General features: G+C 43.3%; 1 protein-coding gene across 6 annotated transcripts in view; it reads right to left on the bottom strand.

Annotated features, from left to right (window-relative positions):
* LOC102563004 (von Willebrand factor D and EGF domain-containing protein) overlaps positions 1-27561 on the bottom strand; it is a 323208-nt gene that overhangs the window by 146721 nt on the left and 148926 nt on the right. For all 6 annotated transcript variants that reach the window (XM_059727409.1, XM_059727412.1, XM_059727411.1 and 3 more), the window contains 2 exons: positions 24323-24537; positions 18423-19375 (listed from right to left, as the gene is read on the bottom strand). In XM_059727409.1, coding sequence (XP_059583392.1) covers positions 18423-19375; positions 24323-24537 — 1168 coding nt within the window. The remainder of the gene's footprint in view (positions 1-18422; positions 19376-24322; positions 24538-27561) is intronic.

Below are 27561 nucleotides of genomic sequence, written 5' to 3'. Positions count from 1 at the left end.
GCAAAATAGGAGGCTGGGTGCAACAGCTGCTGTTGTAATAGAGGGTCGTGTGAAACCCAGAGTGTCATGCACAGAATCACCTTAGTGCCATGTGCAGACCAGATATATAAAGGATGTTTCACCTCAGGGAAGGTGTGAGAATGACTGACTGGTTGACTGGCTGTCTCGAAGAGCTTGGGTCTGAGAGTGTGCAGGTGTGCCTGTGAAGTGGCGTGTGAGAGACTGGAGGTGGGTGAGTGCAAGTAAGAGAGAGAGTTCAAAGTCACAGAGGAAGATCCCTGCATATTCCACTTTCCTGTGGTTGATCAGTCAACAATAAAGAACCGATTCCTCCATTCGGATGCTGCCGAGCCGTTCCTAGAACTTACCTGTTTTCTCTGAGTAGCATTGGCTCACAGTGCCAAAGGTAACTATGACCTCTGCTCCTCCTTATTGTTACATGTTTGTGTGTGTCCTATATGTACCTTTTGTAAATAATAGTGTAAATAGTACAAATTAGAGTATAGTTTTAGTACAGTAAGTTGTTCCACAGTTTATCAGATTTTACAGTGAGCCACGTGTTGTTCTTATATTTAAATAAACTGTCATTGTTTGTTTAGGTTAGATTTGTGTTTGAGGAGTTTATTGACTAGCTTAGATCTGGTTTCCTCACAGGGTAATCCGGGCATCTAGACGATAGATGCTGAAAGCTCAGATTACGCTGATTAGCCCTTGCTCACCATATTCTTTAATTGACTGGTGGGGCATATTTGTATAAATTGTTATTGTCCCTAATTACCTGTTGCATTCCAGCCAACAGCATGGTTTAAAACACCAGAGTCAAGACTATCTCTTGGGTGTTCTGATCTCCACAGGAAGCCATGACTTCAACATTACATTTAATTTTAGGAAATGGAACAATTTTATAGAACAAACAGGAATTAATTCAACAAAGTTCTATGACGTGTAGTATGCAGGTAGTCAAAACCAATAATTACATTGGTCAAGTCTGGCTATACAATCTAGAAGTATTATAGAAATGGAGTAGTATTTTCCTAGTTAGGTCTTGCTTAATTTCTGCTGGAAATATTATATATACTATATTAATTCTACTAGAATGTTAGCTTGGAAAATTAATTTAACATGCAAATTACTGGGTTTGCTCCAAAGGAAAATGTTTATGCAAAATGTGAAGCCTATGAGCTGAATCATTTTAAAGATTACTTTTGTTTTGAATATTTTTGTCTAATATTGCAGTCTTCCATTGCATTGACAAAATCAGCTCATTCTTTTACTGGTTGTGTGTGTACACATCATAAGTGTATACACACAATTCTATTCTGGGTGCACATACTTTCCATGCATTTGAGACAGGAAACTTTTTGAGTTCACTAGATTGTGCCTGTACCCTGTGTATACTCCTGCTGCATGCCATGGGCATGAAAGGCAAAGTAGCCACTGTAGCGGTCACCTAGATTCATAGATTCATAGATGTTAGGGTTGGAAGGGAACTCAGTAGGTTATCCAGTCTGACCCCCTGCCCTGGGCAGGAAAGAGAGCTGGGGTCACACAACCCCAGCTAGATGCTTGTCCAGTCTCCTCTTGAAGACCCCAGGGTTGGGGAGAGCACCACATGGTTCAGTAAACACAGTGAATGAGAAGAACTATGTGATACGTTTTATTCTAAAGCAGTAAGCAACTTCTGCAGACCCTGTGTCTTTCCCTGACTACAGTTGTCCCTGAATAGCCAGGTTAACTGAGACACCATCTTTCAATTTCAACCCTTGGTAGGCTAAGTAAGGGCACATCTCCAAACTACAAGATTTCTACTACAAACCACATCTTCCCTCTTAACAATAAGTACAAAAATCAATTAACACCATCTATGGAGAGGGGTTACTAGCACAACTCTCTGGAATGAGTCTTTACCACTCACTTTCCTATTCCCCCTTTTCTGATGCTACTTTAGCAAGTCTTCAGGAGGTTTCACTTTCATCTTCAAACAAAAAAGAAGCTGACCCTCTACGGAACTTGTGGGACTTCGTTGCTGTTGATCGGCTTCTTTTTCTATTTCTGATGCAAAGGTAGGAACTGTTGGTTGAGAACAGCCCATTTCTACCTCTTCTTTTAGGTCCTGAGAGTTCTCATAAATCTTGATTGTTGGACCTGAACATGTCCCTCTGGTCTGTTCAGACTAGGTACTACTGTGGAGTCACTAGGAAAATGATAGTACAGCACCGATCCCATGTAAGTGAGGCATAATTCCTCAAATTCACTTTATCCCTAAATTTTGGCTAGGTACAGACATTAAAAAACCCAAGGTGGAATCGATGTTAGCTACATGATTTTCTATAAGTGGTGTAGCTTAAATCGGTAGCAAACAAAACACACATTTGCTTTTGCCCTTTGGTGGGAGTGGAGGGAATCTTAGGTCAGGTTCCACCATTTTTAAACTACTCTGTGTGCACCAAACTTCTGTTCTGTTATGGGTATATATCAGTTTTGTATATTGAACTTCGGTATTGTTATGGGTATAGACTGATTTTGAATCACTTATACTGGTAATGTCTATACCTGGCCGTTAGCACTAGATGCTCTTAGTTTCCTTTGTCAAAAAATAATTTTTGTTTCTGCTTCTGAGTTTCTTTTGTCTCCCTGGCAGCATAGACATCCAGATCTTTTAGTAAGCTGTCACAGATCGGCAAGTTAGAACACTCTTGTCGAGCCATTAATATCTGTGCTGATGATGAGCCACTTGCTAAAAGTGTACTTTGATATAGCAAGTTTTGTGTCTGATATGCTTTCAGAAAGTCACCCCCATTGTCGAATGATTTGTTCAATAAGTTTTTTTATAAGTCTGAATAGACTGTCTTACAAACTCTTTGACTGAGAATTATTAGGGCTTGATGTACCATGCCAAAAGTCCTGATCCAACTAAGGCCTATTGTCACCAAAAACTTCCTCAGGAACCTCATACGTTGCAAATATGGCCTTCAGGCTGGGTATCACTGATTTCCCAGCAGTACTGGGTGAGGTGCATACTTCTGGATACAGGGAATACTAGTATGTTATTATTAAAGAAGTCTTTGCATTCCACATAAATAAATCAGTGTAACCTTTTCATATTCCCTGGCTGGAACTGGATGAGGTTGTAGTATCTTGGCCTACTGATGTGGCTGAAACTTTAAACAGGTGTAACAGTTTTGTACTATGTTTGCAATGCCCTTATTGATCTTGGGCCAGTATATTATTGCACTGCGTGCAATTCTGGGCGCCACACTTCAAGAAGGATGCGGATAACCTGGAGAGGGTACAGCGAAGGGCAACTCGTATGGTCAAGGGCCTGCAGACCAAGCCCTATGAGGAGAGACTAGAGAAACTGGACCTTTTCAGCCTCCGCAAGAGAAGGTTGAGAGGCGACCTTGTGGCTGCCTATAAGTTCATCACGGGGGCACAGAAGGGAATTGGTGAGGATTTATTCACCAAGGCGCCCCCGGGGGTTACAAGAAACAATGGCCACAAGCTAGCAGAAAGCAGATTTAGATTGGACATTAGGAAGAACTTCTTCACAGTTCGAGTGGCCAAGGTCTGGAACGGGCTCCCAAGGGAGGTGGTGCTCTCCCCTACCCTGGGGGTCTTCAAGAGGAGGTTAGACGAGTATCTAGCTGGGGTCATTTAGACCCAGCACTCTTTCCTGCTTATGCAGGGGGTCGGACTTGATGATCTATTGAGGTCCCTTCCGACCCTAACATCTATGAATCTATGAATCACTTTAAATGCTTGTTTTTTACCTTTCTCTATTCATAAATGGCCGTCATGGATCTTCTTCAGCATTCCCTTTCAGAGGCTCTTCAGTAACATCATCTTAGGCACAGACAGAAGTGCATTTCTCCATTTTAACTGAGAATGCTTTGCAGGAAGCATTCTGAGTTAAAACTATCTCCTGGAACAAACAGAAGTTCACTTCTAGTTCTAGGGGGGAGGTAAATCTAGCTGCTGGCTGGAGCCTGCAGACAGTTTCCCTTAGTAATGGCCCCTCCTCTCTCCCAACCTGTCCCTGTTTCAGAATGGGAGGGGGGAAAGGGAGCAGAGGAAGACCATTCTAGGGGTTCCCTAGCTCACTCTGGAGGGTGGAATGAGTGAATTGGAGCCCCCCTCTCCCCCACCAACCTGGGCTGAAAAAAACACAGACTAAACTCCCTCTGTTCTCTTTCCCCCTGCCCATTTTGAAAATAGCTCAAGATTGACAAGCAGGCAGATACAAGTTACAAAAGACACTCTGTTTTGAAATGTCTTCATCTGATCCCTCATGCAATGAGGGGCCAGATTTTCACCCAGTTGGCTATTTTTATGCTATCTGCAGTCGTGCACTTGTGTTTGGTCATGACTATATACTGCTTTCTGGGACCAGATTGGGTGGAAATTGACACTTCTGTTTGCAACCCTTATTGCTTTAAAAACTACCATCAAGTACCCTTTACCATCAAATAAAACTACCATCAAGTATCCTTTACCATCATGGTTCCCTTTACCATCAAGTTCTTGACTGCAGTTCTAGTAATCTATTACATCTATGTTGCAGTCACTTTTATGCTCTAGTCAGCCTTTAACAATGTGTTTTTTTCAAGAGTCCCAATGAAATGTCCTTCTCTGTTTCTGTTTTTATTTACTACAGTTTCCTATCTGTTATAGGGAGTGACTTGACTATTAAGTCTACATAAGCTTGCCCTTCTGTCTCAAAGGTCTTCAAAGGATTCAGAACCAGATGTATAGCTCTAGAGAGTTCATCCACAGGCAATATAAATTTACCTGACTTTTAAGTCACAATTAAATCATACTTTTGCAACTTAATTGTCATTATTTTTTCTACTTTTCCCTGGGGAATGCCCATGCCATACATGCTTTGGCACGTGGCAAGTTACCCCGGGTGGGGTTGGGGAGGCTGGGCCAGCACTTGGGCTAGCTCCAGTAGCTTTACCTGTGGCTCTGGGGGCCTCCTGGGGCTACAGCAGTGCCAATTCTGCCATGTAGAGCTTGGCTGGCAGCTGAAGCATTGCTCTGGGTGGCCTGGCTCTGCTTTTGAGTGGCCCACACTGCCCATGCATGCGCTGCTCTGTTTGTTTTTTTTTTCCACAGGTTTTTTTAACCCCTCGATATCTAGGGGTTCCCCAGTTGGGTGTCCACGAGTCAAAAAACCTACAGAAAAGAAAGCAGAACAGCACATGCATGGGCAGTGTGCCCCTGCAGTGTGGAGAAAATCTAAACGTGTAGTATGTGGTGCTTCAGGCATGTTTGCATAGCTGCATATCACACGGCTGTGCTTATCTGGATGCAGCCACTGAAAACAGTCTAGTTCCATCCTTCATTCCTTCCATCCATCCTAACCACCCTTTAAGCAGTTGAAAGCTGCTTTTAAATTCCTCCTCAGTCTTCTCTTCTCCAGTCTAAATAAGACCTGCTCCCTCAGCCGCTCCTTTCAAGTCATGTGCCCCAGCCCCCTAACCATTTTGTAGCTTTCCATTGGACTCTCTCAAATTTGTCCCCATCCTTTCTATAGTGGGAGGCTGAAAACTGGGCACCGGGGTACTCCAGGTGTGGCATCACCAGTGCTGAATAGAGGGGAAGAATCACTTCCCTCAATTTGCTGGCAACATTCCTACTAATGCACCCCAGTATGCTGTTAGCCTTTTTGGCAACAAGAGCACACTGTTGGCTCATATTTAGGTTATTGTCCACTGTAACTCCTGGGTCTTTTTCTGCAGAGCTGCTTCTTAGCCAGTCTGTTCCCAACCTATACCAGTGCATGGGGTTGTTCCATTTCTAAGTGCAGGACTTTGCACTTGTCCTTACTGAACTTCATGAGATTTCTTTTGGTCCAATCCTACAATTTGTTGAGGTCCCTCTGAATCCTAGTTCTACCCTCCAGCATATTTACTACTACCTCCAGATTAGTGTTATCTGCAAACTTGCTGGCTACCCAGACAGGTTGTGGAATCTCCATCCTTGGAGGTTTTTAAGAGCCAGCTAGACAAAGCCTTGCCTGGGGTCTGCTTGGCAGGGGGCTGACAGGAGTCCAGCAGACTCCACGCCTCCCACCTCTGGCAGAGACTGAGGCAAGCAGTTGATAAGAGGAGAGGGAGGGGGTGTAATTCGCTCAGCTCCCCCAGACCATGGGGGAGGGGGAAGAAGCTTGAGAACTGGTGCTGAAGGGACTGGACCCCTGTCAAGCCCTGCAGGACCAGACTGAGAAGTGGGAGGTTTTGGCAAAGACCTGGCACAATCATCACATGTATGTTCTGGAGATGGAGCTAAGAGAACAGGAAAGGGTCCCAGACTGCTTGGGTTGGTGTGACCAAAGAAAGCAGAGAATTACATTTGCATTATAAAGCAGAATCTGTGAAAGGTGGGAGACTAGACTACCTAAGAAAAGGCAAAATACACTGAATGTATGAGTCCTGCCAAAGGTGCTATAGGTGACAAGCAAGTTGGCCTAGTAAAAGATATCAGATTCACTCAAAGAACTTTGGCTATTAATGTCAAGGCACCCAAAGGGGAAAAGGGGGTGCAAACATGCCTGTAAAAACCCAAGTAGAGATGAGGCCTGTGGGATCTCCTCTCCAACACCTAAGACCACCTGCTGATTCCCCAAGAAGGACTTTCTGAATACCTGGCTGTATGGAGACACTTTGCCCTGACAATTACATAAGATTAATGCAAGGCTTTCTCTTGTCTTTTTTGTTTTTTACATTCCATTTTAAGTTAGACTACATTGTTTGTGCTCTCACTGTGTTTTACTGGGCTGTGTCTCAGCTGAAGTGCAGATTTTTGGTTGTTCTTTGATATGTGCTTGAGGTTGCAAATTGCTGTGTTCAATACGTGCTCACTTCAGAAAACGGACTATTCTTGTTCAAGCTTTTATGAATTCAATGCCACTACCTTTCCCCCCACCCCTCCTCCTCAGCCTGGCAAGAGTTACTCTCCTCTTGGGCAGGGAGCCTGGTGGAGAGAGGGGGGGCAGAAGCCTGGCAGGCACTGCCCCCCCACTCAGGCAGACCTAGCTTGGGATCCCATGTGGGCCAGGGAGGTTTAAAAGGAAGGTGGGATTTAAAACCCCAGCTTCCAGTGTACTAGCCCTGGGCTGGAGCCTGGCCACACCCCCTCTGCTTGAGCAAAAAAGTCTTGGAGCTTCAGTCCCTTCCCTTTGGTAGTGGCCGGCAGGCATGCTCTAGAGCCCCCCAGCTTCTGGCCTGAGCCACTGCAGACATATGGCTGCATTTCCTGCACCAAAAGTGAATGTCTGTTCACTTGTTTCTCAGTTTAATCTCTGCATTTTAGACTAACCTGCAAGGACTGAATGGGTTCACCCTTGGGCTTTTTGACTATTTGTACTTAGCCCTGAGGTCCCTTTCAACCCCATTTTTCTATGAGTCTATGATTTCATGATTTCAAATTTGCAGCTTTAGTTTTGTCCAGCACTTCCTGAAGCTTGTGATCATGTTGTTCTGTGGTGATAATATCCATAAAGTAGTCCACATCAGGAGTATGCTCATAAATCATGTGTATGGTTTTATAATACACTTCAGGAACAGAGGTGATACCACAAGGCAGATGCAGAAATCTATACCTTCCAACGAGCATATTAAAAATACATAATTTAGAGCTTTCCTCAGTATGCTTCAGCTGCCAAAATTGTGAAGAAGCATCCAGTTTACTGAAAAATCATGCATTTGCAAGTCAGGCCATAATTTCTTCTCTAGTTGGCAATTTAAAATGTTTTCATTTGATAGTCTTGTTGAGGAGCCTTGGATCCAGATAGATATATAACTGGTCATTATTTTTTTCCACAATAACTAAGGAGAATAACTATTCTGTAGGTTCCTGGATTTTCTGTATCACTTGTAATTTTTTCATTTTTGTTAACTCTGGCTTGAGTCTATCATGAAAAGCAAAAAGCACGTCTGCATGGATAAATAATGGGAGGCACTTGCTTACTTATCTGAATTTATGTTTACATGCCAAGTCCCTCAAATCCTTCTACTTTGACTTAAGCGTCTTATATTTGGGGGCTGTGTCTTCTTGTATTGCAAGTCCATGCTGAACTAGATTCCGTTTCTCAAAAGCTGCCAGACCCAAAATTCATGTAATTTCTCTAGATACGACAATGAATGTTTTGTATACTTACTTTTAATATATTTTTTTTTATTTTTGGAACGTATGCTAGTATATTTGTTCCTACAGAGCCAGTTATTTTGAAGTTTTTACCACTCACTTTTGGTCTCAATTTTTATTTTCTGTATGTACACTCTGGTAAATTATTAACCTGACCTCTAGTGTCCAATTTAAATGAATCATTCCTTACACTTGCACTAGCAACATCCAGTTCCTCTCATTGAATGTGCCTGATTTTTACCATACTATAAAACATGCCTATAGTTTGCTCTTAAATATATGGACCTAAGGTTTTGTGTTTGGGATCTGTTGTATGACAAAATTGTTCCTCTTGTAAGAGTTAAAACAAAGCTTTCCAAATGCAGCAAAATGTTTAGGTCAACGTTGCTTTCTATGCTTTGTGCACATCAGCCCTTTTGCTCTCCTTCCCATGCTTCTTGCCAATGGAAAATTCTACTTTATGAAGTTGTAGAACCTCAGTTGAAAATCACTGAGATAAATCTACATTCAGAAAAGATATGGAGGGAGGCCTTGTGTTGAGAATCATGGACCTAGCTGGCAAGGGTCTTTGAGTAGATGTTATATCTTTTATTAGACCAACTGAGTCAGAAAATCTTCAAACAATTGCAACCCATACTAGAAAAAGACCCAATCTTAAAGAGATTTTTCCAGAACCACCCATCCTAGCCTTCAAACAAGCACTGAACCTCACTAACCTCAACACCAGAAGCAAACTCCCTATGACCTTAACCATGCTGAGCCAGACCATGCCAGGACAAGAAATGCAAAACCTACCAACACATCTCCACCAGCCCCACTATAACTACACCCCGCAACAGATCCATCACCATTCCTGGATCTTATACCTGCACCTCCAGAAATGTTGTATATCTCATTCATGCCCTGATGGAAAATAAGTTGGAGAAACCAAACAACAATTGCGCACCCGAATGAATGCACACCAAAAATCTACCCAATTACCTGTGGGGGCGCACTTCTCACAGGACAATCACTCCCTCTCTGATCTCTCAGTCCTAATCCTCAAAGGGAACTTACAAAACACCTTTCATAGACGAGCCTACGAACTTCACTTCGTAAATCTACTGGATACAAAAAAATCACGGACTCAATATAGACATTGTTTTTACGACATATTACAACCTGCCTGATATCTGATTCACCAGGTACCTGCCTGACCTACCTCTTACATTCTTCTTTTCTCCCACGTTTTCTCCCCTCCTCTCACCCACTTTTCTGCCCTTTGTCTCCTTGATTTCCTACTATTTCCTTCTTCATTGAGAGCTTCTTTCTTACCCTGTATTATTTCCTCTGTAATATTTCCCTTTGGCCTTTCTTTTCCCTTGCTTTCTTCCCCCGCTATCCCCTGCTTCACCTTTTGTTTCTCCTTTTTACCTATTTATATTTTCACTATATCCTCTCACACTTCGAACTTCTCTCTGCCCTGTTTTTCTGATCTCCTACTATTTCCCTTTTAACTGACAGCCTCTTCTCTACCTTGCATTCTATCACTGTAATGGCTCCATTCAGCCATATTTTTCTTTTTTTCCCCTCCTGCTCTCTTCCCTTTCCCCCTCCTCCTTTACTTTACCTCCATGCTTTACTTTTTGTCTTTCTAATTTCTACCTATTTACATTTTCACTAACATCCTGCCACACATTTAGCTTCGCTAGTTTTTTGGAGTCTCAGAACAGCAGAGACTCTTTATGCCTGAAGAAGGAAAGCTGGCAAGTCAGTCAGCAACACGGAAGTCCTTGACTTCAGGAAAGCCGACTTTGACAAGCTCAGGAGGCTTGTCAGTGAGGCCCTAAGGGACTGTGACCACAGGGAGAGGGGAGTTCAAGAAGAGTGGTTGCTCCTCAAGGGAGCAATCCTCAATGCACAAACTAAGTCTATTCCATCTCGGAGGAAAGGCAGCAAGAGGGCACAGCAGCCCCCCTGGCTCTCCAGGGACCTAGCAGACCTCCTGAGGCTAAAAAGAAAGACCTACAAAGGATGGAGGATGGGAGTCACCTCCAAGGAGGATTATTCTGCACTGGTCCGGTCCTGTAGGGAGCAGACCAGGAAAGCCAAGGCTGCAACTGAACTCCAGCTAGCTTTGAGCATCAAGGACAATAAAAAGTCCTTTTTCAGATATGTGGGGAGCCGGAGGAAAAGCAGGGGCAACGTTGGACCCCTGCTGAACCAGATGGGGCAACTGACAACTGACGCCCAGGAAAAAGCCAACCTATGAAATAGGTACTTTGCGTTGGTCTTTCATCAGCCCCATGGGACGCCCGTGCCCGCTACTGGGCCGGGAAGTCTGGGTGAGGGTGATCCCCTGCCCTCCATTAATGCTGACTTCGTGAAGGAACATCTTGAGAAGCTGGATACCTTCAAGTCAGCCGGCCCTGACAATCTTCACCCCAGGGTACTCAAGGAGTTGGCGAGCATCATAGCCCAGCCTCTAGCGCGGATCTTTGAAAACTCTTGGCACTCTGGTGTAGTGCCCGAAGACTGGAAGAAGGCCAACGTGGTGCCTATCTTCAAGAAAGGGAGGAAAGTGGATCCGGCTAACTATAGGCCCATCAGCCTGACTTCTATCCCGGGGAAGATCTTAGAAAAGTTTATTAAGGAGGCCATCCTTAATGGATTGGCCGACGCCAACATCTTAAGGGATAGCCAGCACGGGTTTGTTGTGGGTAGGTCTTGCTTGACCAATCTCATTTCCTTCTACGACCAGGTGACCTATCACCTGGACAAGGGAGATGAGATTGATGTCATATATCTTGACTTCAAAAAAGCCTTCGATCTGGTGTCCCATGATCGTCTCTTGGAGAACCTGGCCAATTGTCGCCTTGGGTCCTCCACGATCCACTGGCTGGAAAACTGGCTCCGGGGTCGGACCCAGAGGGTAGTAATTGATGGAAGTCACTCATCGTGGTGTCCTGTGACCAGTGGGGTCCCCCAGGGCTCTGTCCTTGGACCCATACTGTTCAACATCTTCATTAATGATGTGGACACTGGAGTCAGAAGCGGACTGGCCAAGTTCGCCGATGACACCAAACTTTGGGGCAAAGCATCCACACCAGAAGACAGGCGGATGATCCAGGCTGACCTGGACAGGCTCAGCAAGTGGGCGGATGAGAATCTGATGGTGTTCAACGCCGGTAAATGCAAGGTTCTCCACCTTGGGAAAAAAAACCCGTAGCATCCTTATAGGCTCGGCAGTGCTATGTTGGCTAGCACTATGGAAGAAAGAGACTTGGGGGTCATCATTGACCACAAGATGAACATGAGCCTGCAATGCGATGCTGCAGCTAGTAAAGCGACCAAAACACTGGCTTGCATCCATAGATGCTTCTCAAGTTAATCCCAGGACGTCATTCTCCCCTTGTACTCGGCCTTAGTGAGGCCGCAGCTGGAGTACTGCGTCCAGTTTTGGGCTCCACAATTCAAAAAGGATGTGGAGAAGCTTGAGAGAGTCCAGAGAAGAGCCACGCGCATGATCAGAGGTCAGGGAAGCAGACCCTACGATGACAGGCTGAGAGCCCTGGGGCTCTTTAGCCTGGAAAAGCACAGGCTCAGGGGTGATCTGATGGCCACCTACAAGTTTATCAGGGGTGACCACCAGTATCTGGGGGAACGTTTGTTCACCAGAGCGCCCCAAGGGATGATGAGGTCGAATGGTCACAAACTACTACAAGATCGTTTCAGGCTGGACATAAGGAAGAATTTCTTTACTGTCCGAGCCCCCAAGGTCTGGAACAGCCTGCCACCGGAGGTTGTTCAAGCGCCTACATTGAACACCTTCAAGATGAAACTGGATGCTTATCTTGCTGGGATCCTATGACCCCAGCTGACTTCCTGCCCTTTGGGCGGGGGGCTGGACTCGATGATCTTCCGAGGTCCCTTCCAGCCCTAATGTCTATGAAATCTATGAAGGGTGACTGCATCCAAAAGCTTGCAAATAACTTTTTTCCAACTACTCAGTTGGTCTAATGAAAGCTACCACATCTACTCAAAGAACCTTGCTTGCCTATGTCCTTAGACTAACATGGCTACAACCAAAAACCCAGCAACATGAAATGATCTACCTGGTGCACTTAAGGGTGATAGGGGCAGGACCTCATCCTGTGTTCTGCTTTTTCCCTTGTGTGGCCCCTCTGGAACCCAGGCCTCAGCCCCTGTTGCTGAGGCTGCTCCTGCAGGGTCTCAGACTTCAGTGACCACCCTTGCGGCCCCTCCTGCTAGGCCCAGGAGCATGGGAGGAGCAGAGGTGATGAGTTGGGCTGGAAAGTGCAGCTCTGTGTGTGTGTCTGCTGACCTGCCCATCATTTGCGGCAAATCACATTACATGGAGCATAGTCAGGGCAGGCCCAGGAGCTGTCTGGGGATGGGGAAGGGAAAGCAGCAGCAGTGGTGGCAGTCCCCTGAAGAGTAGCTGCAGGTGCTGCTGCAGTAGTTGGGGCAGGTGCAGGGTGCCAGATGGGGGAAGGGAACATGCATGCTTAATGGGGTTTTGTGGCACACTAGTGTGCTGCAGCATACCATTTGGGAATCACTGCTCTAGTAGCTAAAGATCTACCTTCTCTAAAGCTGCCTCATCCAAAGCTGCAGCTTCTGTTTTTCAATGACCAAAATGGCAGTCCTGCATTAGTGGTCTAATATCATTGTTCTGAGGAGTAGGAATTGCAGGAGTTTGGAAGGACTGCGGTACTGGAGCTAGTGTATTGCATAGGTGCATTAAACTGATGGATGCTTCAGCTCTTTCTCTTTCACTGTTAATTATAATACTTCCAATTGGTTAGTACCAGCAGTAATTTTTTTGTTCCATTGGTACCAATAGCAATTTTGTGGTCAATTGGTACCAATAGCAATTTTCTTTGGTAACCAGCATACCATTATAAGCTACATCAGCACCACCAGCCCCATTATTCTTCACTCTAGCTCCAATGTTGTGTGTACCACACCTTGCAGCACCTTGCATTGATGGATGTATAAGTTGTGGTGGTATCAGGATTTTCCCTTTTGTCTATCAAGTACTTCTGTGAAAAGTTAATCATTGGTGTCAGGACTTGCAACACTATAAATACCAGGAAGCCTCAGACTCAATTATTTTCAACCCCCTTTAGATGTGAATGCTCTTTCTCGTGCTTATCTGAGTTCAAGAAAACGGGCAATGTCTTCCTTCATATTTCCCCAAGGTATGTTCTTGTATTGTTTTATGAATCAGGAAGAAAGTAGTCGTCCTGGTCATATTCTTTGGTGTCCTATCCTATGACCTTCAGTCTTTTACCCTATAATTAGGTGGTCCCTTTGAAATTTGTGGGGTACATATTGACCAGAATGCTACATGTCTGCACCTGCTACTCAAAAATAAATTAACTGAAAATGTGGCTATTCTCATATTCAGAAAGAAGGTAGAGCAGGGTGGCACTTTTAACACTAACTCATTTGGCACCTTTAAAGAGTCACCTTGTCATGCCTTCCACTTAACTTCTGCCAGGACCCAGGGTGACAGCATGAGTGGCCTGGTCCTGCATGAAGGTGCATGCAACTGGGCCGGGGTGGGCCGGACCAGGCCGGGCCAGGCCTGCACAATGGTGCAGGTGGTGCTGGGTCCCAGGTGACTGGGGCCATATATTTAGTCAAATCCAAACATTACACTGGGCATGTCTAAATGAGCACCCAACTGTAGAGTTGTTACTGCACAGTCATTTAGTACTTGCTAATAATTTCAGCCACCCCTAAATGCATCAAAAGTGTAGTCTGGCATGCTGTATGTCAATACACAGGACGCCATCTGTCTAAGACTCCATCTCAGTGGGCACATCTACATGAGATGTTATGTTGCCATAGTTATGGCAATGTAGCATTGACGAGCATGAACCATGACACTGACACTACTGCACAGTAGCAATGAGCTATTTGCTGATTGCTTTACCAAGTACCAAATGACCATACAGTAACTGCTGGTACTGTGCAGTCCTGGCAGCACACAGGTAATTTTTGACACTACTGCACAGTAGCTCATTGCTACTGCACAATAGTGCCAGCATCACAGTTCATGCTCACTGATGCTACATTGCTGTTGCTATGGTGACATAACATCTCATGTAGACATCCCACTGAGATAGATTCTTAGTCTTTTTAGACAGATGGCACCCTGTGCATTGACATACAGCATGCCAGACTACATCTTTGATATGGGGTATGGGGCTTGTGCAGAAGTTGGGATGGTGTGGGGTTTGTGGCTGGGTATGTGGGTGGGAGGTTTGTGGGGGTGGTTTGGGAGTGTGGGGTTTGTGGGTGTGGGGGACTGCTTGAGAGGGGTGGGTTCCCTGCCACTGGGACCCTCACCCACCCACCCGCATGGCACATAGCCCCCACCCCTCCATGCAGCAGCAGAGGTTGTCAGGGCTCTCAGGGCCTGTTATTGGCAGAGCTCCTTAAGGCATGGCATGGCCCCAGCCACCTGTGCCACATGGTGCAGGCCTGGCCTGGCCTGGCCCAGTTGCGTTCACCTTCACACAGGACCGGGCCACTCTTACTGTCACCCGGGGTCCTGGCAATGCATGCAGGGGCCGTTTGCTGTTGGTCTGGGCTAGGTCTTGCCTCCATGGAGCGGGCCCAGCCCAGCTATGTACAGGGTGCTCAGAGGCAGGATCTGACCCAGTCAGAGGCCACATGGCCCCAGTGTGTGGTGCCCGGACCCCAGATGACAGCAAGAGAGACCAGGTCCTGCCTGAAGGCACATGCCCCCGGGCTGGGTCTGGTCCATGCCATGTGCCACAGGTGGCACCAGGTCCCAGGTGGCTAAGGCCATGCCGTGCTGTGGGGGTGCTCTTCCAGTAGTGGACCCTGAGCACCCTGATGGCTGCTGCTGCTGTGGGCAGGGGGGTGGGGGGTCTGTGACCATGTGGGGGGGCAGTCAAGGGACCCACACTCACACAGTCCCCCCACCTACAGCCCCCCCCCCACATCCCTACTTACCTTTGGGAAAAAACTCAATATCTTTATGCTTCATTATTTTTTGTGGCCGAAACTACCAGGAAAAACGTGTTTACTGTTGAAGCAGTGAGGCAGTGGACTAGATTGCCCAGGGAAGTGGTGAAATCTCCTTCACTGGGGGTTTTCAAGAGGAAGCTGGAAAAGCATTAATAATAGATGATTCAGGAGTAGCAGCCCTACATTCATACAGAGGGACGGATGGCTTTTGAGGTCTCTTCCAGCCCTATGATTCTATGATTTTCTGTTGATTTTGTTTTTCAGAAATTGTTAACTGAGTGATTGATGGTTTTCAGTTTTTAATGAAAGTTAAGTTACCTGACAACAGTTAACCAACACAGAAATTTCCTTTTACATGACAGCAAAAAGGGATGTTTTGAATGACATTTTTCAAGCTGCTTTAGTTTCAGATTTCAGAAATATTTCAGCTTTAGAGCAAGCTGTACGTGAACAGTTATTTTTTAAATACCAACATTGGTTGGTGCAACCATATCTGCATTCCTGTTTATTTGAGTATTTGTAAACATGTGTGGAAAAAAATTCTTGAAAAATAATTGTTTCAGAAATAGCAGTCCTTCATAGGAATCCTTGTACTGACATCTGGCACAGTTTGGCAGACTACCATAGGGGCACAGGGATTTGAATTACGTTATAGGTAGGGATCTCTGGAATTTGCATGGGAAGTGTGTGGCATGGGTGCTTCTTTAATTTTGCAGTTTCCCCCTTAGGCCCCCCTGCACTGATTGGTGGAGGGGCTCCATCACTCACCCCCTGTGCCTGACGGTAGGGAGGCAAAAATGGCAGCATATTTCAAACTGCAATCTTTGCCATCCCGCCATCAGGTGTAGGTGGCAAGCGGCAAGCAATAGGGCCCCTCTGCCAATCAGCGATTGTGGGACACGCAGGGAAACTCCAAGATTAAAGAAGCCGCCATATCACACACTTCTGGCGCTCATTCCGGAGATCCTACTTGTAGGATCAGGGTTGCAGTAGGTAAAAGATCAGTCTGCTGTTAAAGAATTCGCAACTAGAAAAAAATCCAACTTCTGAAACAAGTTATTAGTAGTTACTGTTTGGACCAAACCTAGTAAGACTGTGGGTTTATTCATTCTTATTTTTATTTGTTGAAGTGTGTGAGCAGCTCTTGCAAGTATGTGCGTTGGGGTATACTGTGGACGACTTGTTTTGAGTCTAAGGTGATGACTTGCTGTTTATGAGAAGGCAGCATGTAATCTCTCTAGGATTGTAGAAACTGGAAAAACAAATGTTAAAGGTTCCTCAGGTCAGCTGCACCTTTTGGAAGGGATGTTTGTGCATCTGCTTGTTTTAAGGATTTTTCTTCCCTTCAAGAGAAAAATATGTGCTGGTGGCTCACTCTGGCAATTTCTCTTCCTTATAGTTTGATCCTTCTTCATATTTGTGACTGGCCTCTAGCTTCTCTATACGTAACCTGAAAACACCCTAGTACATCTGATGTCCACATTAATGTGTTCTAGACAAGTCCTTGTATAAAAATGTAGATGTTCTTTCCATTTCTAAAGCTGTTTTTGCCCACAGCTCCAAAACCACCTTGCAAACATTAATGAGAGAAAGAAAGTTGTCCAGGTTCTTAGTTTCAGCTGAGAAATGTATGGTGCAATTCCAGAGAAGTCTTGCAAAAACGGCTTTAATCCATGATACTATGCATGGATCATTTCCCTCCCTCCCATCCATGTGTAGAATAGAAAGCAGCAACTGCATTCGTATACAGCTGTTAAATGGAGAAGGTGCACAAGATTTCCATATCTAGTTGTAATGCACTTGATATTTCAGTGAACAGAAAATAATATATGCACACTATAATGAAGAGAACTGCCATGTGTTGCTTTCTAAAAGAAATGTCACCTTGCAAATCTGAGAAAAGTGTGTGTGGGAAAAGTGGTCCCAGAAAAGGATATTTTTATGTTTTGTTAGAAACACTGTTAAAAGTGTGAATGTTAATTTTGTACTTAATATAATGAATTCATGTGAGACCTAAAACTAGGTCATTCAAACCATTTATGAAATTGTCTCCAAGTTGTCACAAGTGAGCTGGCCCACAGTAAGGTGGGGACAGTATACAAGGGTTGTGTGACAGAGAGCATGTTATTAGAAACCAGCCTTCTGCCTGTGGTTATTTGAGGAAGCAGCCGGGAAACAGACTTAGACGGAGCTTGTAGGAAGAGAGACCTGCAAGGAGCAGGAGTACGTTAAGAGGAATATTTCAGCTACGAACTCTGCATGAAGGGTTTGCACTATGTAGGAAGCCTGGGAATTAAATCTGTGGTGTTTGCCTCTACGGTAACAAACCAGATTCCTAGCAAAGTGAGAGAGCGTCTATCATAGACGTTTTATTAACTTGGGAAGGGGAAACTAAGGCAGCGACAGGTATGTTTGCACCAGCTTGCTGTGAAAAACATGAATAATCCCATTCCTACTAATGGAAGCACTTAAATATTACATTTTTAATTTTAGGCATTAACTTAAGCTCTCACTTGAACCAGGACTTACATTTCCATTGTAAAGTGAACATAAACATTTATGATTGTGCTTTACTTTAGCCACTAGTGTTTCTCATGTATCCTTAGTTGTGCTGGCATAAGTAAGAAGCAAACCCATTAGAGACTCTTCCATAAGTCTAAGTATGTTCATAAGTCCTTTTGGGACTGGGCTTCAGGACTAAATTATTCCAAAGACGTATGTTAATGCTTAGCCACATCAGTACAAGCCTTTTAAATATATCTGAGGTTAGATGATGTCCTTTGCCTGGTTATGCTACCCTCTGACTTTGAAAATATTACTTATTCCTATGACTTGTTTCAACTTTTGTAATGTTTCAAACTCATTTACAAATTTTACTCTCTGGTTATAAGGAAGAAAGAACCCTCTATACAGTGCTAGCATGTATATCGACCGCAAGGTTAGCAGGACCCTCATTTTTGTCAGCCGTATGTTTGTCAGCATGCAGGTGATAGATCAGATGTAAAGAAAATCACTTCTGTAAAACCAATTTGCTAAGGGGCTTGTAAAATCCATTTTTAAAAAGTTACTGAGGCGAAAAAGTGAAGGACCAGCCAACCAGATATTTTGATCAGCTCTTCAAGGTCAAAAACTGATTACTAATTCATCAAATATCTTACTGAGAAAGCTGTTTGAAGAGCAAACAACTCCGTGCAGATGTTCCACCTAATAACTTTAATACCACAGGAAGATGGGCAGGGTCGGAACAAACAGAATTTTTTACTTACTTTTGGCAATGCTACAGTCATAGGAAATGTGGTCTTCAAAGCACTGGCATCCCCATTCAGTGCACTGTCCATTCCCATTGCAGAAACTAGGACACCTCAGAGCTCTGAGGATTTCTTCCTGGATAGCAGGCATCCCATTTTCTGCGTGCGGCAGCTTGCTTCTGTTTTCTAGCACTCTTCTTTCACACACATTTTCCAAAAATGCTATCATTGCACCTTCCCATGCCAGGTCATCCTTGAGTTGTAAATCTAAAAGGCACATATCAATTGCCTCATCCAGCTGTGTTCCCAGTAAGTCATTACACACCAAGCCAATAGTAGAATTAGCAAGAACCTGCTGACAGATCTCCAAGGCTTTAGTTGAGGTTAGGCCACTGGGAGTAGGCCACACTGCCTGGATTTTTGGCTGAATCCCTTCAAAGTAATCCTCTGGAAAAAAATATGCAAAGCTTTCTGAGTCTGTTTGACTCAGGCTTTGAAATGGATAAAAAGGTGAGTATTCAGAATAGTCTTCTTCCCTTTTTGCTCTCTCTAGCACTTCCTTTGGCTTAGTGGAGTTAACAAAGCTATTGATTTGGGGGGTTTTGAAGGAAACTTTTTGTGCGTATTGTTTTAATCTGCCCTCAGGGCTATCTCGCTTTTTGACTGATGTAGGCAGATATCTTGGATCAAAATACTTGGCCAACAATTTCCCATCACTTCTTAAAGTAGATTCTATTTCTGGGTGAGTGACAAATTCAGATGTAACATCTAGATATGGGATTGCAGAAGTATAATCCACATTATCGTAATGGCAGCGCAGAGATTGAGGGAAAGAATTCTGGAAGGTATTCAGCGTGTTTACCAAGTGCAGGGATGCGGTGGATGCCTTCGGACACCTGCAGTAATTTTTCCTTTTCTCTACTTCAGAAGGTGCTGGAGTCCTGTCAAATAAACTCTTCCCTGGGGGTATTCTGTTTTAAAAAAAGAAGACAAGTCAATGAAGGGGAGGTGAAACTTTCAACAAATGATATATAATATTAACTAAGCTTTCTTGTGTAAACTAGGGAATATATAAGTTCCTCATTCAGTAAAATAGTGAGGAATAAGCTTTAGTTGGTGCAGGGATAGTCTCAGTGGTCTCCAGTCACTATTTCACAACCCTCCCTGAACTGCAGTTCTTAAGTGCTAGGACTAGCAGATGCTGAAGTGCTTTGCTGGATCAGTGCCTAAATTCATTAAATCAGTTTGCAGAATGTTTTTAGTGTGCACATTTTTTCTGCAAAGGTTATCTTTCTACATAAGTACATTTAAATAAGGTGTTGGATTCATCCCTGATGTAACATAGCTGGAGCCTGGCAGGTTACACCAAAGATGTATTTTTGGCTCAAAAAGTTCATTTTAAACACTTGCATTTATTTAACAGTCCTTGCGCACCATACTATTACATCCTCTCTCTCCTCATTTAGAGCATGATTTTTGCCTTAAAAATGTTATTGCTTTCAAAAGCATTTGTGTATGTGCTTACTTTAGATTTAATAAAATCTAAAGGAGCTTTTATTTTAGCTTTTCTGCTGACACTCACAACAGCATGATCACAACTTGATCATAAATGTGTGGCATCGTATTAGATATGATATAAGGTGTCACATAGGCTAAGACTATTTCCTTTTTTAATTTAGTCCAGCAGTAGTGAAAGTATTTCAGTTTGAATAAGCAACTATTGAATAAGCAACCATGATTATAAAGTTTGCCTCCAGGTCTCACGAGAAAGGGATTTTTAATGGTTTGTTGTTTATACGATACGAGTGCTTGGACCTTTACAGTTATATATGATGGACTTCAGGCCCAGACCTTCCTGGTACTGTGTGTGCAGCCAGACTTGAAAATTCAACAGAAATCAAATGTTCTTGCAGGCTTTTTTTTGTTTGTTTGTGCTTTTGTTTCCCAAATAAAAATATAGAAATTCAGGAAAATGACAGCGTGTGAGGGGCTGGTTGGCTTATCCAGTTCAGCAAAAGTGGTGCATATGACTGTGGCTACTAATACAATAGTAAAACTTTATTAAAAGTTATTGGAGTGGTAGAGACAGAGGGAACCAGTCTCAGCCTATTCAAGAATGTCCCTTCAGTGTAAGAAATACAAGTGCTTCTCTGGAACTTTTTTCACAATGAGCAGGAACAACAGAATAAAATTTCATTTCACAAAGAGGCTTTCATACTCATTCAATTGTACAAATTAAAGTTACTGAGCAGGATATTGGTACTGGAATGACAACAGGCAAATGCTGCAGCCAGTATGCAGCCCACGTTTGCTCTCAGTCTGTTTAGGACAAATGAAGGTGTTTTCTTGAGTGAGGGACTAATGAAATGACCTCCTGCCCTTTCTGAAAAGTGCAATGGAAACTTTAACTTCCAATAGAGGTACACCAAACACTTGCCCTGTTGCTGAATGGTAGTGTCACCAGGGAGTGAAGCTGCCTCAGAGGAAAGAGTCCCATTATGAGCTAAATTGTAAGGACATCTCAACTAACTAATGCAGTAGAATTAGGTCTGCTTTCTTAGAAATCCTCACAAAAACCATGGATTCCAGGGCAATTATTTTTAGAGCCAGCTGAAAAATGTAATTACCATCCATCAGGAAGTTCTTGTATTTCAATATTTGTTTTCATCCCAGATCAGGACGAGAAGTTGAACTATCAAAACTTTTCTCACAGATTAAAAGTTGAAAAACTTGGTGATTCAGAAATGTAAAAAAGTGTGTGTTTTGACAATATTTTGGTTAAAATACAAAACAAAGGTTTTTGATATTCTCAAATCAAAACATTGTGTCTTGCTTTGGTTTGAAGTCACATTCATCTCTGCATCCACCTGGCAGTAGGTGGGGGTTTTGGTGCCTTGACTAATGCCCCGTTCTTCAGCATAGGTACAGCTGCATATCTCATCTTGAGCCATAATCTCTCCTAATGGCTGAGCCACTTCAGTTGTCCATGGGAGTTCCAGGCCATGACACATTACAGGAGATGTCTGACTGGGAAGAGCGACCCATAGGAGAGAACTGGTGGCATGAAGCATCTGAACCATGACACCCTTGGGATACATAACAGCAGCTCAGGTAGATCCAGACCTGGACAGGTTGAACAAATGGGCAGAAAACAACAGGATGCAATTCAACAAGGAGAAATGCAAAGTGCTGCACCTAGGGAGGAAAAATGTCCGGCACACCTACAGCCTAGGGAATGACCTGCTGGGGGGCACGGAAGTGGAAAGGGATCTTGGAGTCCTAGTGGACTCCAAGATGAACATGAGTTGGCAGTGTGATGAAGCCATCAGAAAAGCTAATGGCACTTTGTCGTGCATCAGCGGATGCATGACGAATAGATCCAAGGAGGTGATACTTCCCCTCTATCGGGTGCTGGTCAGACCGCAGTTGGAGTACTGCGTGCAATTCTGGGCGCCGCAGTTCAAGAGGGATGCGGATAACCTGGAGAGGGTCCAGAGAAGGGCCACTCGTATGGTTAAGGGCTTGCAGACCAAGCCCTACAAGGACAGACTAGAGAAACTGGACCTTTTCAGCCTCTGCAAGAGAAGGTTGAGAGGCAACCTTGTGGCTGCCTATAAGTTCATCATGGGGGCACAGAAGGGAATTGGTGAGGTTTTATTCACCAAGGCGCCCCCGGGGGTTACAAGAAATAATGGCCACAAGCTAGCAGAGAGCAGATTTAGACTGGACATTAGGAAGAACTTCACAGTTCGAGTGGCCAAGGTCTGGAACGGGCTCCCAAGGGAGGTGGTGCTCTCCCCTACCCTGGGGGTCTTCAAGAGGAGGTTGGATATGCATCTAGCTGGGGTCATCTAGACCCAGCACTCTTTCCTGCCTATGCAGGGGGTCAGACTCTATGATCTATTGAGGTCCCTTCCGACCCTAACATCTATGACTCTATGAATCTATAAATTAAATAGTGGTGATCCTGAATTAAATAATATATTTCACTTTAGGTCAACTCCAAAAAAAGGACGTAAGTACTTAAAGACTTGGAATACTAGTCTAGATAGTAGCTAGATACTATTTTATTGCTTAAAGTTACTACTTGGAAAGCAGCTGCTTAAAACATCTCCATGCTACTTTGGGCCCTACAGCTGCTTGAAAGAGGTGGTACCCAGGGAAAGTACTCAACTGCCAGATGGTGCATTCTGCCTAGCTTCAGATGCTGTGAGTCCTCAAGTTCAGTGCGTGTTAGATGTCATTTAAAATGGAATTAAAAACAGTAGCATGGAAATTACCCTGCAGGATACCACTCTCTACTTTTCCATTTTTCCATGGATATGATTCAGTAGCTTAGGAAATATAGTGAGCTTTTTACTTGATTTCCACTGGTTTTGGATCAGTTCTTTGATTCTCAATCCTTATTTCTACTTACTTAAGGGCTGCAGCAAAATTACATGTGTAGCCCTGTCTTCATTCTCTCAGGCAACGGGAACTCTTATTTTCCTCTCCTCAGCATGAGACCTCTCTCCAGTGCTGAAAACTTTTTTTCCCCATGACAAATGGACAAGGAGTTTCCTTGCATCTCTTGCATATCTCTTTGAGTAATTGTTTTAATTTCAAATTCTCCACGTATTTTTACTCTTTTGAATATCTTGGCTAAAAGGTGGGACAGGATGTTCACATTTGAGCCACAACCAAAATAGAAACAGGCTAGGAATGACTCTGCTCAAGAATTTCAGCATGCCCCCTCTTGAAATCTTCCCTATTCATATCCGAGGAACACCCACAGTCTAGTAGGCACCTCTGAGTTGTGGAAACAGAGAAAATCCAGAGACAGTTTACCCACGATTTTCTTTGTTAATATAAAGGAGGCAGTTGTGTCTCTTTAGGTTGAGTCTGGAATTATGCTGTGCAATTATAGCTCAATAAACTCATCAGTTAATTAAAATGAATAATAGCTTCAGCCTATTTTACATAACTTGAATAGACTTCAATTATGTGTGTTCATTTTCTAAAATTCTATAGTTCTAAAGGATGTTTTATTTACAGTAGAGGTGAGCCAGATATGTAGTGACTAGATTCAGGCTCACAATTAGAGCCAGGGACAGAGTTGAGGTAGAACCAGGTTCGGGGCTCAGATTCAACTGTGCCAAATCTCACAACTTCTTACCCAAGTGGTGGAATCTTATGACATTAACTGACCTCGCAATATTGCTGCTGGCAGGCATCTCGTGAGAGCAGCTGTCACATCTGTCACAGATGCTGCTGTCTGCAAGACAATCTATCTGCAATCAGACTAGCACTGCAAAATAATCCCATCCTGGGATAACCTGGGACCAGATCCATTACGCCATATCGGTATTTGGGAATTTGGACCCAGAAATTCAAATATAGGAAAACGGGGTCTCCCTAATATGTAAAGGGGTCTGATTCCAGGGTCAGGTTCTGTATTAGGAAGCAAGTGTTTCGGAGGCCCAGTTGTCTTAGATATAAACCTTTTAGCAAGCGACATACAGTGCCACACATTGTCAAAATGTAACATTTAATCTATAGTCACATATTTTAATTAGCGTTCAAGAATAAAAGACAAAGAGAAATGCCCCTAATTAATCCCCATTGTCATTTTCCACTGTGGGTGTGAACGGCATATTCTTAACAGCTGAGTGGGATCTTAAAGCAGCTGTTAACCTGACATCACTTGTGGATGGAAAAAATTCCTCTTGGTAACATTGATGCTTGTGTGCATTATACAGGCTGAAAAATATGCTATCTTGCTGTTTAGGAGTGATAATGGGCCTCTGGGTTTCCCTTGGTAAATTAGGCAGAGCTCTTTCTCAGGTCATTAAAAGCTATGTAATGAAGTAAATGTTTCAACACCCCTTAAAATGATATTACAGTACATCGCTCAGGTTTGGGATCCTCCAGCTTTGTACCTCCACTCTTCTATGAAGTCTTCCTCAGGCGTGTTTCTCTGTTGTGATAGTAAAGGACTCCCACTGGCATTATGGAAGTCATTATGACGGTTCCTGTCAAAGATGCCACACAAACCTCTGGTGCTGTTAAAATCGATGCTTGGTGCCCTCACTGTCAAACTCATTCCCCACTCACTTACATCAGCTCGAACAAATGCTCCTGAGGGGAACATGATCTGAAGAAGCAGAAAAACCCAGTGAAATGAATCTATTAGCAAGTTTCTTTTGTAATAAAATAGCGTTCCCTCTGATAAACAAAGGAAGTTGGCTACTTTAATGGTAATTATAAGTCCCACAGACACGCTGTCAATGTTTATTCACAGGATTGTTTAGATGCTGTCTTTTTTTTTTTTTTGGTACTAATATCTGATGGCATCATGAACATCCACACAAGTGCTTTCTTTTTAAAATTAATAATTATATAGTCACTGAAGTTTCCCCACCAGTAAGTTACCAGCTAATTTTTGAAGCAGCCACCATGACAATAAGACCACCCTTGTATCTTTGCTGCAGAAATTGTGTCTTTTAGATAAATTGCCAGGTCTGAAAAACAGCTTCCTTCTCTCTGAAAAATCGTTTCATTTTCCAAGGCTAGATTACACAGAAAATGTGGTGTTTTAAAGTGGATAAAGCAATTTTCTCATTAAAGAACTGGTGGCAGGCTTATGTTGACCTTTACAAAAAAAAATCTTGAGGCTTCAAAGGAACAAAAGAAGGCTGTGCAAAGAAGGGGCTTTTCAGGTTGGTGGCTGAACTGAAAATTAAAAAAATATAAAGCCGGCTTGAGGTGACCCAAAATAATATTTTTGTTTTTTTCTTTTCCCTCAGTTAAAGGAAGAAAATGAAAAATGTTGCTTTACACCAAACCAAATGCTTCGTTTGAGGTAAGATAAACATGTTCTTTTGCTTTTCCATTACTGAACCCTTCCCACCCTCCCTTGGTTAAGCGTAGACCCATTTCAATCCAAACACGTTTTGGAAACAAAGATGTTGAGATTAAATATTTTGACTTTTCTGATTTTTATCTCTTTTTCAATCAAGACTATGACAAATTATCATTCTCACCCTCCTATACCCATTCCAAATATTGTATTTATTGGTACATTTATTATTCATGCAAAACTTCTAGGTCTGTGAAAAAAAATAGCTATTAAACTTACTTTTCGGTGTCAGAAATCTGGGTTCAAGTTCTGACTCTAGTCATCAGAAATTTGACTCAGGCTGCAAATAGATGTCACCTTTGTGCTACCGTAATTTTTTTTTATGGCAGCACAGTGAAAATAAACAGGCCTCCATGTTCTTCTCATGTCACAAATGCCCAAATTTCTGGCTATGACCAAAGGCAAAGGCTTTCATTTCACATAGAGGTTGTGGACCTCTTTGTCTCAAAGCAGGAGAGCACAGGCAACCTGGAGCTGACTGCTCTCCAGCAACCCTGGGCAGGCGCTTCCAGAGTTTCAGAAACCTGATCTGGTGGGCCTCGGGAATTTCCCTGCAGGAGCGCCTGCCTAGATTTCTTCATTTGCAGAGGTATGACCTGAATCACAGTCCGTGGGCACACCTTTTCAAGTGGGGAACACTGGCTTTACCCTTTTACAGAGACATGCCCTGACTGTTGCCTTACAGAATTAGGCCTCTGAAACCCTGGCAGCAGCGGGGGCCCAACCCCATAGGACAACAGGCAATGTTTGGTTTAACCAATGAAGTGTCACAGCTCATCCGCTTCATTTGGAGACTTTTGTTTATAGCCTTATAGTTACAGTTTCAGAAGTTACAAGAGTGATCTTTGAGTGACTGTGTCCTGCGATACTCAAGTAGAGAGATTTTGGGTTTGGTTTTTCAGACATACTGAGCACTTCCAGCCCCTCCTAGTTTCCAATGGTATTGTGGATGCTCAGTATTTCTGAGACTCCGGTTCAATGCATTTCAAGCTCAGTACCTAAAATCAGTACCCACTTTTGCAAATTGTGGCCTTAGCCAATAGTGGAAATTATTGACATCACATAATCAGCTCATAGTTTGGCTCATGATTTCTTTTCTCCTTAAGGTGCTGTTTTTTCCCCCTTGAAGTCAATAATAGAAGTCATTGAGGAGCAGGGCACAAGAGAGGCCTGAACTACATTATAATGGGGTGCAGCAGATTAAGGTTGAGGCCTGAACTACATTATAATGGGGTGCAGCGGATTAAGGTTGAGGCCTGAACTACATTATAATGGGGTGCAGTGGATTAAGGTTGAGGCCTGAACTACATTATAATGGGGTGCAGCGGATTAAGGTTGAGACAAACTAATGGAATGGCAGGAGAGTGTTTGCAGTGTTCATATAGCAAACCTGCTTGAGTAACTCAAATTTATTCCGTTGAGTAAAATGGACAGGATTTAGTTAATCCATGCCTAGTTTGGTTAAACCATCCCTAGTTAGTCTCTTACATTCAGAGAAAAGTAATTAAAAAGGAAAGATATGTTTAAGAAGTTTATTTTCTTAGTGTGACACAACTAAATGATAAAATGACTTGCTATACTAGAATCTTGCTTGTAAATTAATATTTCCTTAATTTTTAATTTGTGTCCAGGGCAGCTGCTAATCAAAGCTTCTATGCTAGTTATCTCCTTGAACCTCCTTGAAGCTGTTAACAGCTTTCTTGGGCATGTCTATACTCCTCCAGACTATTAGGGATTGCCATAATGATATGCACATGTCATCCATGTGCAATATATCCCAAACTGGAAATAGTGTAGTCACCTTAGTGCAATTTCAGGCATCTGGGTGCTAACATTCTCTCCTAGTGCTATATTGAGGCAGTTTGTACACAACCTTTGTTTAAATCCCTTTCAAGGATATCATAAGTGTATATGCATGTAGTGTTCTGCAATATTTGAACTAAATTGTACCCTAACTTGTGTGCCATGGGTCCAAACTCCATTTGATTTTAAACTCCAGTGGAATCAATGGGATACCCCAATGATGTGGCTGTATTCCAGAAGTCAAAGGAAGTGACTTGCACAGATATCAAAATATCTTTTGACATTTTTAATAAAGATTTTTCCAGCTAAAATCAGGGATACTGTACTCAGTTGTAAAATGAAGTAAAAGCTGTTTTCCTGCTTTTGCTTTCATTAGTGTAATTAAAAGCTTTCAATTGCTATGTTATCAAGAACTGCTCCAGATGACAGCCAAACAAAAAATTCCCTGATATAATT

Source organism: Alligator mississippiensis, chromosome 4 (assembly GCF_030867095.1).
Source record: "Alligator mississippiensis isolate rAllMis1 chromosome 4, rAllMis1, whole genome shotgun sequence".
NCBI classification, from domain to species: Eukaryota; Metazoa; Chordata; order Crocodylia; family Alligatoridae; genus Alligator; species Alligator mississippiensis.
This window is presented reverse-complemented; position numbering and strand designations above follow the sequence as displayed.